This window comes from Thalassophryne amazonica, chromosome 16 (genome assembly GCF_902500255.1).
Source record: "Thalassophryne amazonica chromosome 16, fThaAma1.1, whole genome shotgun sequence".
Lineage (NCBI taxonomy): Eukaryota > Metazoa > Chordata > Actinopteri > Batrachoidiformes > Batrachoididae > Thalassophryne > Thalassophryne amazonica.
The window spans coordinates 36,343,114-36,362,267 of NC_047118.1; the positions used below are offsets into that span (position 1 = coordinate 36,343,114).

At 38.9% G+C, this 19,154-nt stretch overlaps 1 protein-coding gene across 1 annotated transcript in view; it reads right to left on the reverse strand.

Annotated features, from left to right (window-relative positions):
- Positions 1 to 6,222: 6,222 nt before the first annotated feature.
- rab3db (RAB3D, member RAS oncogene family, b) overlaps positions 6,223 to 19,154 on the reverse strand; it is a 45,485-nt gene continuing 32,553 nt past the window's right edge. The window contains exons 3-5 of the mRNA XM_034189750.1: positions 12,016 to 12,134; positions 8,653 to 8,777; positions 6,223 to 7,929 (exon numbers count right to left, since the gene is read on the reverse strand). Of these exons, the coding sequence (XP_034045641.1) occupies positions 7,742 to 7,929; positions 8,653 to 8,777; positions 12,016 to 12,134 (432 nt within the window). The 3' untranslated portion in view covers positions 6,223 to 7,741. The remainder of the gene's footprint in view (positions 7,930 to 8,652; positions 8,778 to 12,015; positions 12,135 to 19,154) is intronic.

Below are 19,154 nucleotides of genomic sequence, written 5' to 3' on the forward strand. Positions count from 1 at the left end.
GCTCTCCAAGGTGTGATCACTCCTTTTTAGATGCAGACTAATGAGCAGATCTGATTTGATGCAGGTGTTAGTTTTGGGGATGAAAATGTACAGGGTGATTCCATAATTTATTCCTCAGAATTGAGTGATTCCATATTTTTTTCCTCTGCTTGGTGTAAAAAAGTAACCGTTACTGACTGCCACAATCTTTTTTTCTTGATTTCTTAAAGCCAGAAAGTTGCCATTTGAAATGACTTTAGTTTTGTGTCATGTCTGTGATCTGCTTTTTTTCTACAAAATTAAACAACTGAATGAACATCCTCTGAGGCCGGTGATTCCATAATTTTTGCCAGGGGTTGTATTTACACAGACTGGGTGCTGGGTAGGGTTGTGGAAAACATCTTAGTTACTTTTGTTAGTGGAGAAAGGCTTATTGGCCTCGACTTTGTGGACCATGCTGTTGTAACTGAGTGATATATCTTTGTGGCTCCCACTGGGATTCGTACAGCAGACTCCTTGGTCACAAGGCCAATGCTGTACCAGGCCAACCAAAGGGGAATCCCCCACGGGCCAAGCTAGTAGGAACATATTTCATTCTGGATTTCACTTTACAACATTATAATCTTTGAGACTGCAGCGCTTCAGAAGTTGAGCAAGGAGTCAGTATCTGTTCTGATCAAGACTAAGATCCAGGCTTTCATTGACTTCCTTAACTTGGCCATCAGAAGTGTATCTATACAATGGAAGTGCTGAATTTGTGGAGCACTACACTCACTCTTTGAGGTCAAGAGAAATCTGGGAAGAACTAATGGAAGTTATGCTAACTAGGTTTTGACTGGATGTCATTTGTACTCTGTCTCTTCTGAGAATCCTTGGATACTGCTGTTGTAATGATCTTATCAAAGGAGCAGTTACTTAGAGGCTCACTAGAGCTATATCACTTGTGTAGTGAAGCAGTTTCATGCTGCGCATCCTTGGGCCTGATTCATCATGTAGGAGCCTTCCACTAGCTGGAAAAGACTTAGGGGAAGCCTACATTTCACCTGGCTGTTTTGAAAAGGTGGAGATGGACTGGGACTCTACCCGCATTGTTGCAATTCACAACCTGGGCCATACTGTGGTGTGGTGGATGTCCCAAAGTTGACTTAACCATTGTCATGTCCAGAAAATGCCACGACTTCTGATGTTACTTGAACATATTTGCTAGCCTTGTGAATAGTAGCAAACACACCTCCCACCCCCCAAAAAGTTACAAAAACCATGTTTGCCTACTTTTGGTGATTATAGGATTCTTTGTGAGAAGAGGTCTCAGTCTGTTAAGAGTTTCTCTCCAAAATAGCAGCAATAGCTTTTCCCTCTAACCCCTGTTGCTCCCTCAAATGGCACCTTTGAAAATGTCACCCGTTGGCTTTCCATTCATTGGTGTCAAGTTGTCATAGGATCATCTGGCAGGGGCATGGGCCTTGTTTAAGTAGAATCTGACCTACTGCTACACTGCTGACACACACACACACTCCAACTGCTTAGTCCAATTAAGGGTCGCGGGGGGCTGGAGCCTATCCCAGCAGTCATGGAGTGTGATGGTGGTTCACCCTGGACAGGACACCAGTCTGTCACAGGGCCACATATAGACAAACAAACACAGTCACACCCACTCGCACACCTACGGACAATTTAAAGTTCCCAATCCACCTATAAAAGTTATGACTAAGTGATCGACAGAATGAGTTCTTTTCAGATTTGTTTGAAAATGCCCAAGTAGATGGAGATAGATTCAACTCGGGGTTCAAATATGAAAATGAACAAAGGGTAGACTGGAGGTAGGGTTGGTCTGGATCAGACAGGAACTTGCAAACCCTGTTAGCCCTCCAATTATATATTTATTTAGAAAAATGTGGAAATCTCTGGAGAATTTGTAAAGACGTGAACTTGAGCTCACAGTGAGGAGGTCAAACCAGGCTTAGGCTGGATAACTCGGGACCAGTTTATTCCCTGCTTGTGCCAAAGTAACAGAAACCACAGACCACATGCACAGCCTACGCAGGAGACCCAAACGGTTTCTTATCTACAAACTGCACCCATCGTGGTTTAAGGTGCGTTATCAGCGTTGCAGGCGGCTGTGTTTCTTCAGCCATGATAAGTAGCAGAAGGACTCTGCCCTGCTCATCCTGAAACTTTGCATCATTTGATAGTTATGGCATCAGGAATTAATGAGCGTGGAACTGATGTCATAATTAGTTAGATTGATTTTATATTTTACATGTGCAAAGAAATTATCTTCACACCCAGTCACCTCAGACAAAACTATAGCAATTAATCCACAATTAATACTAGTTGAACGTAATAATGGCACACATCAGAATTAAAATAACCATACATATACATTTGGTTGCTTATCTACGCATTAGTGCATTTCTGCAACATGTTGCACAATTTGACTCAACTGTTACAGTACCCTCCAAAATGATTGGAACACTTGATATTTCACACATTTTAATTTGTTTATGCCATTTTAAATACAAAAAAATAAACATTTCTGAAATTATCTTCCTTAAACTCAAACTGAAAGCAAATCTCTACAACTTGATACAAATTATTTAAAAACATAAAAGCCAAGATGATGGGTTGGATAAATAATGTAACTTTGTTATAAATACCTAACCAGTTTTATCGCCAGGTTTCTTCAGACAAGTCAGAGGATGGATACATGTACATTTCCAAGTCACTGAATATTTCTTGAACTTTATTTACACCAGTTATGAAGAAATACAAACAGTATGGCACTCTATGGTAAATCTGTGTGGAGTAAACAGTTCTCTGAGTGACTGTGCAAGAAGGAAAAGAGTGAGGAAAGCCACCAAGATGCCCAAACAACCGAGAAGAAATTATAGGCTTCTGTGGCTGTGATTGGAGAAATTGTGCATGGTGCATGTTTTGCATTTTGTATCCCCAGTTGTACAGCTTCATGATGAAGTAGTACAGAGGAGGGTTGTTATTAAAAAGAAGACCTGAAAGTTCAGCTACAGTTTGCCAGAAGGTACATTTGAGATGTAAACCTAGATGTGATGCTTTGGTGAAAGAAAATCCTCATGTTGTCTGGGTGGCTTTCCTCACTCTTCTCCGTCTTGTACAGTTGCTCAGTTTTTCAGAACTGTTGACTCTACTCCATGCAGAGTAGTCTTGGAATATGTCCAAGACATTCAGTGACTTGGAAATGTTCATGTATCCATCCCCTGACTTGTCTGAAGAAAACTGGCAATTAAACTGATTATTTACACTTATTATATATAAGTGTTGCATTACTTATGTAACCCATCATTTTGGCTTTTATATTTTTAATTAATTTATATCAAGTTGTAGAGATTTGCTTTGAGTTTAAGGAAGATAATTTTAGAAATTTTTTTGTATTTGAAATTGCGTAAACATCTTAAAATGTGTGAAATATCAAGTGTTCCAATACTTTTGGAGGGCACTGTATGTTTGCAAATCAAGCTGATGAATCATCTGCAGGTGAAGTTATAAATTATCACAGAATTCTGGTGACAGGAAAAGCAGGCTCAGGAAACCTGAGTGTGGCCGAGTGGGGTTTCTCTGGTTTTGCAGATAAAACTGAACAAAAGCCCAAATCTTCAGAGGTTAGGAAGTAGGTTGCATGCTCATAAATTACTTCAGATATCAACAAAGACTATGCATGTGTTAGCAGGAGCACAAATGACAGCCTGCACTCTTTGTAAGGAATATATTTATTTTCATATCCACATTTCAACAGATCGGGTTTAATCCAGATTACACAGTTTCTAAAATAAAAGCTACTAAACAGAAATCAGCCACTTGAAAAACAAAGATGGTGTGAGCTTAAGGTGAAATAATAAAACTTCCCAAATGAACATCTACAGATGCCACAAGCTGATTTGCGCAAGCACATCATGATGTAAGCAAAATACAAATTCACCACATCCAGTCTGTACTCAAGCAGCAGCCAACAGGTTTCTCCTCCCACTGTATGATGCATCTCCCTTCATTTAAATAGTTTGCAAAGCTGCACAGTGCATTTTCTATCTGTTTGAATAGATATTTAGTGTTAAGAGTCAGTGACCTGAGCCGGAACTCCAGACACCTCCACTGAGTGACTACAAGGTCATTTTCCAGCAAATTATGTGGCAACATATGGCAGCTGAAAGTGCTCCAGAAATTACCGGCACGGCCTTGTTATACCAAAGTGGCACGTTTGACAGTTGAGAGGTGCCATTAAAGAAAATGCTGCGCGTGGATGATAGTGATCGCGATGATTACTAACGACCCCCGAAATCCTGTTATTTTTTTGAACACTTCCATTTCTGTATACATGTCAAACTGTTTAACTGTTCAGCAGCACACAGTGGTTGGAAAGAAAACGGACCACTGTGAACTGTGCTTGGAGGTAGTGTGACCGCAGTTGGGCAGATCTGACCCAACTGCCCAAACTGAAGGAATGCAGACTGGCAATGGGAGGCTACATTCATGCTGCAGCGGTTTCATCAGTAGGTGTAGATTATTTGTATTTTTTTTTTGGGGGGGGGGGGGGGGGGTGGAGGAGAGGAAGGTGCTCAGTTTTAACCTGGGCCAAAATATTACACAGAAGATGTATGTTTAGAAATACCAAAAGGTAAATGAACCAATTGCTTCAAAATGATGCACTGCTTTAAATGGCTCAAAACGGTAAGTAAAACATTTAGTAAGTGATTTTGAGAGTGTTTTGAGATGTGCAAAACACTAAATGAAGCAGTTGGTTCAGAAAAGAATTATGGTTTGAAACACTCAAAACACCAAATGAACCTCGTTCTTCAGAAAACAATTCAGTGTTATGAAATGTTCATAACAGTCAATAAAACAGTTGCTTCAGAATGAATCACTGCTTGGGGGTGTTGAGGGAAACCTCAGACAATGATTCACTGTTTTGAACAGCTCCTTCAGAAGCAAATTCAGGGTTTGGAGATGTGCAAATAAAAAATGTCAAAATTCTAAAACAAGAGGCACAGAAAACAATTTATAATTTTCAAACACGCCAAACACCGAATGAACCCCTCGCTCAAGAAAACAATTTGTTTTTAAATGCTTGAAACACTCAATGAAACAGTTGATATAAAGAAAGAACTGTTCCATCCAACGAGTCTATGCTTAAGAAACACTCAAAACATTACAGTAATTACTTCATGGAAAAAAAAAAAAAACGTTTTGAAACATTCCAAACACCAAATTAGATAATTCACTCAGAAAATCAGCTTTGTAAAACCAATAAATGAACCAACTGCTTTAGAAAATGACTAAGTGTGCTTGAAACACTATGATAGTGTTATCTAATTGATAATGCAGCCTCCAGCAAAGAAAAAAAAAAAATCCTGGCCACGCCCCTGCATGTGGCACAATTCAAAGGTTTTGAGAGAATTTCTATATTTGAAACAATTTTAAGACAAAAGTGAACATTAAATACTGAAAATGTCAAAAGAAGTCAAGAAATTTAAAGCCTTCAAGTTACTTTTTTTTTTTTTTAAGGGTAGCACAGTGGATTAGTGGTTAGCACTGTTGTCTCACAGCAAGAAGGTCATGGGATTTCACCTGTGGCCGTTCTGTGTGGAGTTTGCATGTTCTCACTGTGTTTGCATGGGTTCCCTCCAGGTGCTCCAGCTTCCTCTCACATCCAAAGACATACAGGTTAGGGGGATTGGAAACTTTAAATTGTCCATAGGTGTGTGGGTGTGAATGTGTTCGTTTGTCTCTATGTGTCCCTGCGACAGACTGACGTCCTGTCCAGGGTGAACCCCGACTCGTGCACTATGACTTCTGGGACAGGCTCCAGCCCCGCCATGACCCTTCATTGGAGTAAGTGGTTGAAGATGAGTGAATGTAAGTTACTTTTTAACAAAATTAATTTATAGATATTATAGACTAAAGTTAACCCCATTACATTTTAGTTATGCCACTGAAAACAACAGACATCACAGTAATAGAAGATAAAGTAACAGGCCCTTTTCTCCGACAACTGTCATTCCTCTCCTTTTGCGTCGCTTTGACTTTCTGATAATGAGAAAAGCACAGTCGAGGCCCAGACTTCCCACAGACGAATGTTCATTTTCTGAGTATACGACCAGGCTGTGCTGTGTTTCCATACAACAATCTTTATCACAGTCACACAAACGCACAAAATGAAAGCCTAGTTTCAACACTGTAAATACTCTACAAAGTGTAGTTTTGCCATGCCGACTATTTTGTCATGCTGTAGTAAGGAGGTGCTGCATGTGCGTCTCACTAAACAACAAGACATCATGCTGTGTGTCAGGTCATGTGATCGAAGCATTAAGACACACACATTTGACCGTCGCAGCTTTCCACCAGCTAAACAAAATGTTTAGTGCACAACAAAAGGCAAAACTCAGCAAAAGACCAGCATTAAAATTCAAAATACAAGTATATACGTTGATTTTTTTTTTTTTTTTTGCATTATCATTAATGATGGACCCCAAACATGGAAAGCGATGAAGATTGTACTTTAGAAACTTTGAGCGCTGCCATATGAGCAGGAAAGGTAAGATGAGTTTAAATTGAGTTTAAGTCTCGGCACATCTATTTTCCTCACTGCATTTTCGATCAGTTTTGCAAAGCAAATGCTTCTCGTCGATACAAACCCGCTGCATAAACAGTTATGCAATATCTTTGAATCTTCAACAAAACAACAGCAGCAAACCCAGAAACTTGCATCAACTTTAATAAATATTATTTTGACTCTTATTTGAATTTTAGTGGTGGGCACAGCTAAAATAAAAATTTGTTTTGATAACTGCTAATCTGCTAACTGAAAATATGATAACGCTAAACTGAAAAATTCCTAAAACATTTAACTGAAGTTACCACTAACTGCTAACATTTATGATATGGATTTAGCTTTGGCTTTGTTTCTTTGCTTTAAAACGTTTAAAGTTTAATATGCTGTAATGTGGATGTTTTCAAGAAGGAGCATGCTAATGTCTGATAATAATTAAGATGTAGATTAAATAAACGAACAAATCAAACAGTAGTTTCCATTAAAAATACCATTTATTCACAGTATAGAAAGTATTAAAAAGAAATAAATAGAAAATGTAATTTTTCTAAATAATCAAATTAATGCATTTAATCTGGTCTGATCTCCTGCTTCACCATCTGCAATGCGTCAATTTCACCTATTGGATTAACGTATAAAGTCCAACGGGGTAAAATATATGATTTTAAGCTTTAACAAAAATTTTTGACTGTTTAATTTTAATCTTAAAAGTTTGCTGAATTAAAGTTAGCATAACTAAATTTGGTGGAAGCTAACTGATCCACTAATAGTTTTCAAAGTTAGCTGAAAAGCTAATCTGCGAAAGAAAAAGTTAGCATTGCTAGTTAGCCGTTAGCTGAACTGTGCCCACCGCTACTCATTTGGTGTCTCTCGCATAATAAATGGGGAAAATTAATGGCTCTGAAAATTAAAGCTGGTGAACAAATACAGCCTGTTGAAGATATTTAATGGGGGCGACAATGGTGGAGTTGTACAGTGCACGGGCCGAGATCCAGCAGACCTTCATAAGGTGAAGAAAGAGGAAAAGTGTCCGTTGGATAGTGTTCGGCGGTGTGAACGCAGCAGAGCGAGGCGAGGAAGAGGTGCAGCATTTCCCACAGTTGAGGCACAGTGAAGGAACTGGAATGTGTGTGCATGTGTGTACTATGAGTGTGTTTGGGGACTTGGAAAGAGAAGGCGGCATGTTTAACAGGCACAACCCGCCTGGTTCTCTGAAGGTGAGTCCTTAAGGCCCTGGCTTTTGTGGTTGACTGCAAGGTTGGCATCTCCTTCCATGCTTTCATTCATCTTCTCACAGATGACGTCCACCAGACATTCAAACACCTGCTTCACATTGATGTTGTCCTTTGCACTGGCCTCAAAGAACTGGAAACCTGCGAAGAACCAAATGTGGGTAAGGTTTTTGTTGCTTTAGCTGCCCATCGTTGCATATTAACACTTAAAAGCAAATCAATGGACATGGATGAGGGAAGCCAACACTAACATAGTACTATGAAGCAAAAGGAAAGCGTTATAATATGCAGACTTGGTGGCTTCCCTCACCAGTCTGTCTTAATTGTGTGCACTTTTAATTTGGAAGCTTACAACTGGTGAGGGAAGCCAACACTAACATAATACTGTGAAGCGAAAGGAAAGCTTTATAATATGCACACTCGGTAATCAGCGGCTTCAGACTTGGTGGCTTCCCTCACCATTCTTTGTGCATTGTCACTCACCAGTTTATCTTCATTGTGTGCACTTTTAATTTGGAAACGTACAATTTTTGAGTCGTATTGTGAAACTGGTTGGGACAGACTCATTTATTTAGTACATCACTTATGGTTTTTTAACAGGATACATGCCTAAGACTTTTGCTATAGCCTAGAATTATTTTTTGTACCTTGATTTCCAAACTAAATATTTCCCCTCCCCGTTTGTTTAAACGGAATGACGAAAAATTAGCTACAATCTAGAAAACCAAATAACTACAACAAATATAGAGTGTCTGTTGGCCAAAGCTGGCACATGGAATGTTTAACACAAAGAGAAATAATAACGGTGAGTGATTGCAGATCATTTCTAATTTCACCATGCTGCTTGTAAAGGCAGATTTTTACCGAGCTCTTCTGCCAGTCGCTGGCCATCCTCTGTGGGGACGAGCCTGTCGTCCTCTAGGTCACACTTGTTACCGACCAGAATCACCTGAGCGTTGTCCCATGAATACGTCTTGATCTGCGTCGCCCTGTGACACAAACGCACACCTCATGGTATTACTGCAAAATCTTGTCAATAAATAAACACAAATAGAGTTGACACTTAATGAAGCAACATTATCAATCATCAAACACATTTTCACCTCTGCAATGATTAATGTTGAACAAATTAATAACTTGCAATTTGATCAAACTGATACATGGGAAACAAGGTACCAGTAGATTCTCACAAATCCAACAAGACCAAGCATTCATGATATGCACACTCTTAAGGCTATGAAATTGGACTATTAGTAAAAAAAGTAGAAAAGGGGGTGTTCACAATAATAGTAGTGTGGCATTCAGTCAGTGAGTTTTTCAATTTTGTGGAACAAACAGGTGTGAATCAGGTGTCCCCTATTTAAGGATGAAGCCAGCACCTGTTGAACATGCTCTTTGAAAGCCTGAGGAAAATGGGACGTTCAAGACACTGTTCAGAAGAACAGCGTAGTTTGATTAAAAAGTTGATTGGAGAGGGGAAAACCTATACGCAGGTGCAAAAAATTATAAGCTGTTCATCTACAGTGATCTCCAATGCTTTAAAATGGACAAAAAAAACTAGAGACGCATGGAAGAAAACGGAAAACAACCATCAAAATGGATAGAAGAATAACCAGAATGGCAAAGGCTCACCCACTGATCAGCTCCAGGATGATCAAAGACATTCTGGAGTTACCTGTAAGTGCTGTGACAGTTAGAAGACGCCTGTGTGAAGCTAATTTATTTGCAAGAATCCCCTGCAAAGTCCCTCTGTTAAATAAAAGACATGTGCAGAAGAGGTTACAATGCCTCGCAGACATGAAGAAATCATGAAAAACTGTGGTTATACAACTAAATACTACTTTAGTGATTCACAGGGTTGCTAAAAAAGCAGTTTGAACATAATAGTTTTGAGTTTGTAGCGTCAACAGCAGATGCTACTATTATTATGAACACCCCCTTTTCTACTTTTTTTTTTTTTTTTACTAATAGCCCAATTTCATAGCCTTAAGAGTGTGCATATCATGAATGCTTGGTCTTGTTGGATTTGTGAGAATCTACTGAATCTACTGGTACCTTGTTTCCCATGTAACAATAAGAAATATACTCAAAACCTGGATTAATCTTTTTAATCACACAGCACTACTATTATTCTGAACACTACTGTGTGTGTGTGTGTATAAAATTAATTTGTGTTTTGATCATGAATGACGTTTGGCTAATTATGTTTACCGGTTTCTCCTGTACATCATCTTTTTGCTTATCAAAGCGCCGCTAAAGAGCTTTAAAGCTAAATAACGCTTTAAAGCTAATATTTTTTTGTTATGCATTAGAAAACTGTGCTTTAAATATACAAAATTTAAAGTGAATTAGTGCATTGGACACAAAATATTTCTGTGGTGTTAACAAATCACCAAATCTTTCAGAACAGAAATGTGCACATCACTTCAAGCTGTTGCACAATGTGCACAATATTTATACCTTTTTATTTCAAATATCAAGTCTGCAGGAATGTGATTACCAGCTGTAAATAAATATATGTAACATTTATTTTGCAGGGGAACCACCCCAGATAACAAACAAACCTTCAAATGGTGATACAAGCACCAAATGTGGCACAAATACTCATTAGACATTACTCTTTTGAAAAAACCAACTGGCCACTTTAATTTTCAACAGGCGGCCAGGTAGGGGTCAATTGAAGACTTACACATGGGTCAAAATTTAAAAATGCTCCAATCAAATTGAAAACTACAACACATTATTTGTCTGATCATAAAGATTCCAAAAAGGTATAGTTTGGACTATCTATGACTGAATGTTATGAAGTTATGGCGTAAAAACAGCAAGAATGTTGACAAAGGTCCATTTCAGTTTGTACAGGGTAAAAAGTTGTCAATGAGTTGTCAAAGTAGTCAATGACCTATGTTACAGTCTTTTTGCAGAAAAAAATAGGAGTGCTTTAAGTGTTTTTGGTTAAGTTGATATGTAATCATTTTACAAAGATGGGAAACAATCTTGTAATTTATATCAAGTTTTAGAGATTTGCTTTGCGTTTGAGTTTAAGGAAGATAATTTGTGAAAGTTTATTCTGATTTACTTGTAGTATTTGACAGGGCATAAATAAATTACAATGTGTGAAATACCATGGGTCCAAATACTTTTGCACAGCACTGTGTATATTTATAAAAATATATATATTTCCCCCTCTCACTCGCTTCCTGTTTCTTGGGGTTGCCAAAGCGGATCCGGTACAGATCCACATTGGGATTTGTTTTGTACCAGATGAGTTTCCCAACACAGTTCTAGTTGTACATGGAGAAACACAGACAGCCGCTGGTCTTCCCAAGCAGTCAAATCCAGCCAAGTACTAATCCGGACCTTCAGTGCTTCACTACTGATGGGTGTAGTTGTATCAAAAGTGCCACTGCTGCTTGCAAAGTGCTGTATAAATAAATCCATCCATCTTCTCTACCCACTTACTCCAATTCAGGGTTCTGGGGGGGCTGGAACCCATCCCAGGAGTTATAGGACGTGAGGCGAGGTTCACCCTGGACAGGACGCCAGTCTGTCACAGCGCCACGTACAGACAAACAAACGCAGTCACACCCGCACGCACACCTACGGACAATTTAAAGTTTCCAATCCACCAATAAAAGTTATTATGACTAAATGATCGACAGAATTAGTTCTTTTCAGATTCCAAAGTTGCCTCAAGGCGCTTCACACAAGTAAGGTCTAACCTTACCAACCCCCAGAGCAAGCACACAGGTGACAGTGGTAAGAAAAAACTCCCTCTGATGATTTGAAGAAGAAACCTCAAGCAGACCAGACTCAAAAGGGTGACCCTCTGCTTGGGCCATGCTACAGACACAATTTACAAAACAATTCACAAAATAAACATACAGGAAGTTTTGCAGGTGCACAGGACAGGACAGACACCACTCCATCTGTGGATGGAGCCTCACCTCAAACTGAGAGAGAGAGAGAAAAAAAAAAACTGAATCAGGCATCGGAAAGACAACAAATACAATCCATCCCATGACCTTGCTGTGAGGCAACAGAGCTACTCACTAATCCACTGTGCTGCCCTATAAATGATACATGAACAAATATTTTTTACTAATGGCAAATTCCTGTGGGCGGTGTGTGTGTGTGTGTGTGAGATTGCTGCATATATACAAACACTACGATCATTATAGTGTGGTTGTAAACACTACGATCGTTAGTGTGGTTGTTTGGACTTACCAGTCCTGAACAGCGTTGAATGAGTCCTGGTTGGTGATGTCATACATGAGCAGGAAGCCCATGGCGCCTCTGTAGTACGCTGTAGTGATGGTACGGTAACGTTCTTGTCCTGCTGTGTCCTGCACATGCATGCATACACACACTCTGTTTTATGTTTTATACAGTTCAACTTCATCTCCATTATTCTTATTCATGTCACAAGGGGGCAATATTGTCCAGGAAGAAAGTAAAGCACATATTTACTTCAGAACTGTCAGCCTGCAGGTTTCTGTTCCAAATGTTCGGAAAACCATCTTTCTGCTCTCGGCTATGACACCAATTATCATAATTCCACTCAAAATAAACTATGTCAACTTATTATCAGCCCCAAGACAGTTGCACACTTTCCCATTTGTGTTTAGTGTGCAGCTGTTAAGTGCACGATCAAGCAATTCCACTAGGAAGAATAAATAACACACTTTAATCTCAAATTCATAAATGTGCAGCTACACTGTGACCTTTAAGCACCTGCACAGATCAGGAGATGGAAAAGAGTGACAATAGCCTAAATGAGCTCATCAGTTCATGACAGTCCACGGAGGCAGATTGTGCAATGTGAAAGCTTCATGCATTTCTTTAGAAATTTCATCTTCCTAACCGCATCAGAATATAATTTACTCCAGTCGAAACAAACGAGCAGGAGATGGCATTCAGATGAGCGCCTGTCCTCATCATTTCCCGTCAAACCGGAGCTTCTGGCTTTTATCAGTAACCAGCCGGTGAGCAGAAAAACACAAATAACACAAATATGAGGATTCAAGTGCTGCCACCTAAAGCCACTGTGAGGGACCTCAATGGGTGACTCTCGATCCTGTACAAAAAACCATGAGCTCCCATTTCACAATGCTAAAAATATACCACTTACACACTTAAAACATATTCCACTATGTTCATCCATCTGCATATTTCTTTGGACATAATGTTATAGCTGAGGAGCTTGGGTGTCAAATTTCTGTAGGTTCTAGTTGAACATTTTGTTAAAAACTGGAGTGTTCCTATGGTGATGGCCAAAATCAACATAATTTAACCACTAAGATCTCAGAAACCACTGAAGGCAGAAAGCAGAATTTGGGATTAAATTACTGACAAAACCACAACTTTATATTTCAGCCAATTAAACAGTTTTATTCAAAAATAACCAGAAATACACATCTGGACCCTTCATCCCAATGAAATTACACCTTAATGAAGCACAGTAGATGAAGAGAAGCTTAAAAACCCAGCCCAAGTCATTTTGCTGTAATTAAACCCCAATTCTTGTTTTGACTTGAGGATTTCATTTCACTTCCTTCCTTGTTGAAAATAAGATTAAATCCTGCCCCCCACCTAAAAAAACAAACAAAAACAAAACAAAAAACAATAACCATATACAGTAGTGTTCAGAATAATAGTAGTGCTATGTGACTAAAAAGATTAATCGAGGTTTTGAGTATATTTCATGATATGCACACTCTTAAGGCTATGAAATTGGGCTATTAGTAAAAAAAAAAAAGTAGAAAAGGGGGTGTTCACAATAATAGTGTGGCATTCAGTCAGTGAGTTTGTCAATTTTGTGGAACAAACAGGTGTGAATCAGGTGTCCCCTATTTAAGGATGGAGCCAGCACCTGTTGAACATGCTTTTCTCTTTGAAAGCCTGAGGAAAATGGGACATTCAAGATATTGTTGAGAAGAACAGCATAGTTTGATTAAAAAGTTGATTGGAGAGGGGAAAACTTATACGCAGGTGCAAAAAATTATAGTCTGTTCATCTACAATGATTTCCAATGCTTTAAAATGGACAAAAAACAAAAAAAAAGACGCGTGGACAAAAACGGAAAACAACCATCAAAATGGATAGAAGAATAACCAGAATGGTAAAGGCTCACCCATTGATCAGCTCCAGGATGATCAAAGACAGTCTGGAGTTACCTGTAAGTGCTGTGACAGTTAGAAGACGCCTGTGTGAAGCTAATTTATTTGCAAGAATCCCCCACAAAGTCCCTCTGTTAAATAAAAGACGTGCAGAAGAGGTTACAATTTGCCAAAGAACACATCAACTGGCCTTAAGAGAAATGGAGGAATATTTTGTGGACAGATGAGAGTAAAATTGTTCTTTTTGGGTCCAAGGGCCACAGACAGTTTGTGAGACAACCCCCAAACTCTGAATTCAAGCCACAGTTCACAGTGAAGACAGTGAAGCATGGTGGTGCAAGCATCATGATATGGGCATGTTTCTCCTACTATGGTGTTGGGCCTATTTATCGCATACCAGGTATCATGGATCAGTTTGGATATGTCAAAATACTTGAAGAGGTCATGTTGCCTTATGCTGAAAAGGACATGCCCTTGAAATGGGTGTTTCAACAAGACAATGACCCCAAGCACAGTAGTAAACGAGCAAAATTTTGGTTCCAAACCAACAAAATTAATGCCTCGCAGATGTGAAGAAATCATGAAAAACTGTGGTTATACGACTAAATACTAGTTTAGTGATTCACAGGATTGCTAAAAAAGCAGTTTGAACATAATAGTTTTGAGTTTGTAGCATCAACAGCAGATGCTACTATTATTGTGAACACCCCCTTTTCTACTTTTTTTTTTAACTAATAGCCCAATTTCATAGCCTTAAGAGTGTGCATATCGTGAATGCTTGGTCTTGTTGGATTTGTGAGAATCTACTGAATCTACTGGTACCTTGTTTCCCATGTAACAATAACAAATATACTCAAAACCTGGATTCATCTTTTTAGTCACATAGCACTACTATTATTCTGAACACTACTGTAACTGGTCCACAAATCTGTTTAAGGGTGTGTGTTGTACACGGTAGTAAACATTTGCATGTTTCTTTCTGATGTGGATTCACCCAAAAACGTAGTGGTACACTGTAAACCCAAATTCAATTCAATTCAATTCAAATTTATTTATATAGCACATTTAAAACACAGTTGCAGCTAACCAAAGTGCTTCACAATAATAGCAATACAAAGGTGTAAAATATTAACAAAGGAAAAGAGTAAAAATAAATAAGTAAATAAAAAAATCTAAAAATACAGAGCAAAATAGCAGAGCAAAGCATACACCGCTTAGCCAGTGTTGAAAGCCAGGGAGAAGAGATGAGTTTTCAGTCTGGACTTAAACTGTCCCACAGACTCTGAGGACCTGACAGTCAGCGGAAGATCGTTCCAGAGTCGTGGTGCTACGACAGAAAAGGCTCTATCACCTCTGGATTCAAACCTGGCTTTAGGAACAGCCAGGAGAAGCTGGTCAGCTGACCTCAGAGCCCTACGTGGAGTGTACGGCTGCAAGAGCTCACTCAGATACATTGGGCCTATACAGTGCAGACACTTAAAAACAATCACCAAAACTTTATATTTAACACGAAAGCAGACAGGGAGCCAGTGTAAGGTGCAGAGCACAGGGGTGATGTGCTCATGCTTCTTTGTTTTAGTCAAAAGGCGGGCTGCAACATTCTGTACAATGCAGGCGCTGTAGGGAGCGCTGGTCCAGCCCAACGTAGAGAACATTACAATAATCCAGACGTGATGTTATAAATGCATGGATGGCTCTTTCAAAGTCAACTCGAGTAAAATAAGATTTAAACTTGGAAAGAGTCCTCAGCTGAAAAAAGCTGGCCCTGATGACAGAGCTGATGTGCTTATCAAATCTGAACAATGGGTCATCACCCCTAGATTTTTTACAAAAGGGCGGCAAAAAGTGGACAGAGGACCAATAACACTGTCTTGTCCTTGTAGAGGGTTACTTTGCCAGAACACTAAAATCTCAGTTTTATTTTTATTAAGATTCAGAAAGTTAGTTCTCATCCAGACTTGTACATCATTCAGACAGTCCTGTAGTATTTTTACAGCAGCCTGGGTATCACAGGAAATTACAGGAAGGTAAATCTGAATGTTGTCTGCAAAACAATGAAAACAGACTTTGTGCTTTTTAAAAACAGACCCAAGAGGGATCATGTACAAAGCAAAGAGAAGTGGTGCTAAAATTGAGCCCTGGGGCATGCCATATTTAAGAGGATACACAGAGGAAGAGTACTGTCCTACATTAACAGAAAAGCTTCTGTTGGAAAGATAGGACCAAAACCAATTTAGCGCTGAACCCTTAATACCTATGTGCGTCTCGAGGCAAGTCACAAGGACACTGTGGTCCACTGTGTCAAAGGCTGCAGATAAATCTATAAGCAGAAGAACCGCAGAGTTTCCAGCATCAACAGTTAAAAGAAGGTCATTAAAAACCTTTAAAAGGGCTGTTTCAGTGCTGTCTTAATTTAAAACCAGATTGAAACTTCTCCCCTATTTCATTAAGATCCAGATAAGCCTGCAATTGGTCATAAACAGCTTTCTCTAAGACTTTAGACACAAATGGCAATTTAGAGATCGGTTTATAGTTGGGCAACACATTTGGGTCAAGATTGCTCTTTTTGATGAGTGGCTGGACTACAGCATGTTTAAGAGCTGACGGAAAACAGCCACTTGATAGAGAAGCATTCACAAGTTCAGCAATGTACGGACCAATACACTGAAAAACATCTTTAAACAAATGACCTGGAACAATGTCCAAAGTGCAGGAAGAAGACTTAAGATGATTAACAATTTTAGTCAGCTCACAAGTAGATACAGGATTAAAACAATCAAAAACAGGATGACACATGGATGGATCTCCTGACTCCACCTCAGATATAGGACATGATCTAAGATCAGAGATTTTATCTCTGAAATAAGAGAGAAAACCTTCACAAAGGCTGGCCGAGGGCACAGCAATATTGCTCGCACGAGGATTAATGAGCGAATTCAGTGTTAAAAAGCACCTGAGGTTTATGACAGTTTGAGGACAAGATCTGACATAAATCTAGTTCTAGCAGCTTTAGCTGCTCTCTGATACTCAGACAGTCTGTCCCTCAGTATTTGCAAGGAAACGTGAAGATTATATTTTTTCCATTGTCGCTCAGCATGCCTACAAGAGCGCCTGAGTTCACGAGTGCGCTCGTTTAACCAAGGCTGTGCCATGGGCTTTAAGTGCTTCAGCCAGCCAAATGTTCAAATTAATTAAATAGCCTGAAAGTAGTGCCCCGCAACCCGAACCCGGAAAAGCGGTTGGAGATGAGTGAGTGAGTGAGTAAGTAGTGTAAACTCAAAGTTTGAAGAAAACATTCAACTTACTTAAATATTTCAAGTTTGTGTAACACTGTCTTGCTTTTTGAGTAAATTAAACTCAGAATTTTTGACTGACTTGAACTAATTGTATGTTAAGTAAGCAAAACTTCAAAGCATAACTTAAACACAACTTAAAAGAATTAAGTAATTATATATGAAAATATTTGCGTTGACTTAATGAACACGTTAGCATGGGGTTGTGGCCAAGTGGTTAGTGTGCTTGGTTTTGGTGCAGAAGGTTCCTGCTTCAAAACCCCACCCTGCCACATTTCTCCATGTAATGTAGAGTTGCGTCAGGAAGGGCATCCGGAGTAAAACGTGTGCCAAATCAACCTGCAGTATCACCTCAGATCTGCTGTGGTGACCCCAAAGGGAAAAACAAGGGAGCAAAAAAGGGACTTACTTTTACTTAATCAACACTTTAATTGTAATCATGAGGTACAAGTAGCAATGTAGCATATAATCAAAACTTTTATGTTTTGGGAACAATTAACTCATTGCCTCAATAGGTTTGAGTTCTGTTAACTTGTCTGGGTTTACAGTGTATCTATTCCAGATCACACCCATCAATTACCACAGTTTATATTTCACTTTTTAAGGTGAAAACTGATATAAAGAGATACCAGTCCTTAAGTAAAAACAGTCTATAATCCATTGTTTATAAATTCTGTAATATCTTTGTTCTCTATATATTGCACCCCCCATGCCTGCATAGGAACACCATTTTCTCCAAGTTTCAAGAAAATCGGTTATATTAAAAGTCACAACTAGCAACTTTAACATCAGCTGAAGAAGCGGTGTTTTCCTTGCCATCTTTTTTTTTTTTTGGCAAAAAATATCAATTATAATCCCACCTTTTCTCCTCTTTCTTTCTTTAAAAAAAGAGTCATCAAAATAAAACAAATGTTTTAAAATTGACTATACAGTAAGTGTACCATTATGACTTTATTTAACATGTGTGCATTTACTTTTATCAAACAGATCATATAAAAACATGCACCTTTGGCACCTCCCTGAGGGGAGCTCGGACCCCAGGTTGAGAACCAGGGTGTTAAATAGAAGGAACATATTTCAGTGACATTTGTTTGTGAGGAATTTCTAGGAACAAAGAAGAGCTCATTGAATTTTGGTGTGTATCAGCATCAAGGATTGGAGCTATAATATAATATTTCATATCCTAAAAGGACATGAATGGATTTAAATAACATTTGGTGGTCGAGTTGATCGAGGAACAAGTAAGAGTTCATTACATTTTGGTGTGTATCAGGTTCCAGGAGTGGCTCTTGTTTTTATCTTTCATCCCAACCACCTAGGTTTCATAAACAGGATTGCTGATTACATTGATAAGGATCAAAGTTCAGAATTTACGTCTTCATCCCAATTTGAAAATTAAAAGCAAGATATAGAACTGTCAATACAAACATTATCATAACATCATTGTTAAGGTCCAAAGATTAAAGATAGCAATCTGGGTCAAAAATCAGATCAAAATTCAGCGGTCAGGATCAAAGTTGAGTGATCAAGATCAAAGGCCAACAATTTATCTATACTTGGTGATCAGGAACAAAGTTCAGCAATTAGGATCTAAGGTCAGGATCAAAGATGAATGATCAAGATTAAAGGCCAACAATATAGATCTAAGCTTGATGACCAGGAACGATCAGGACTAAGTTGACAAAGCGGAATTATCCTGTCACAATGGAAAAAAGACATTCAAGAAAAGTGACAGAGATTCAAACAGAGGACTGTTTAATCACGCTAAACTTTTCCCCTCACCCTCATGAGCCAAACCATCACAGTTTTTGTAAAAAAGGACTAATTCCTTTTTGAAACATGGCCTCTCTGCCGGAACCAGCAGGGTCTGTGGGCAGTGTGACAATCAATGGCCCAAAATATTTTATCAGACACTCGGTGCACAAAGATCAAACTTGTAGACTGAGACGGTTCA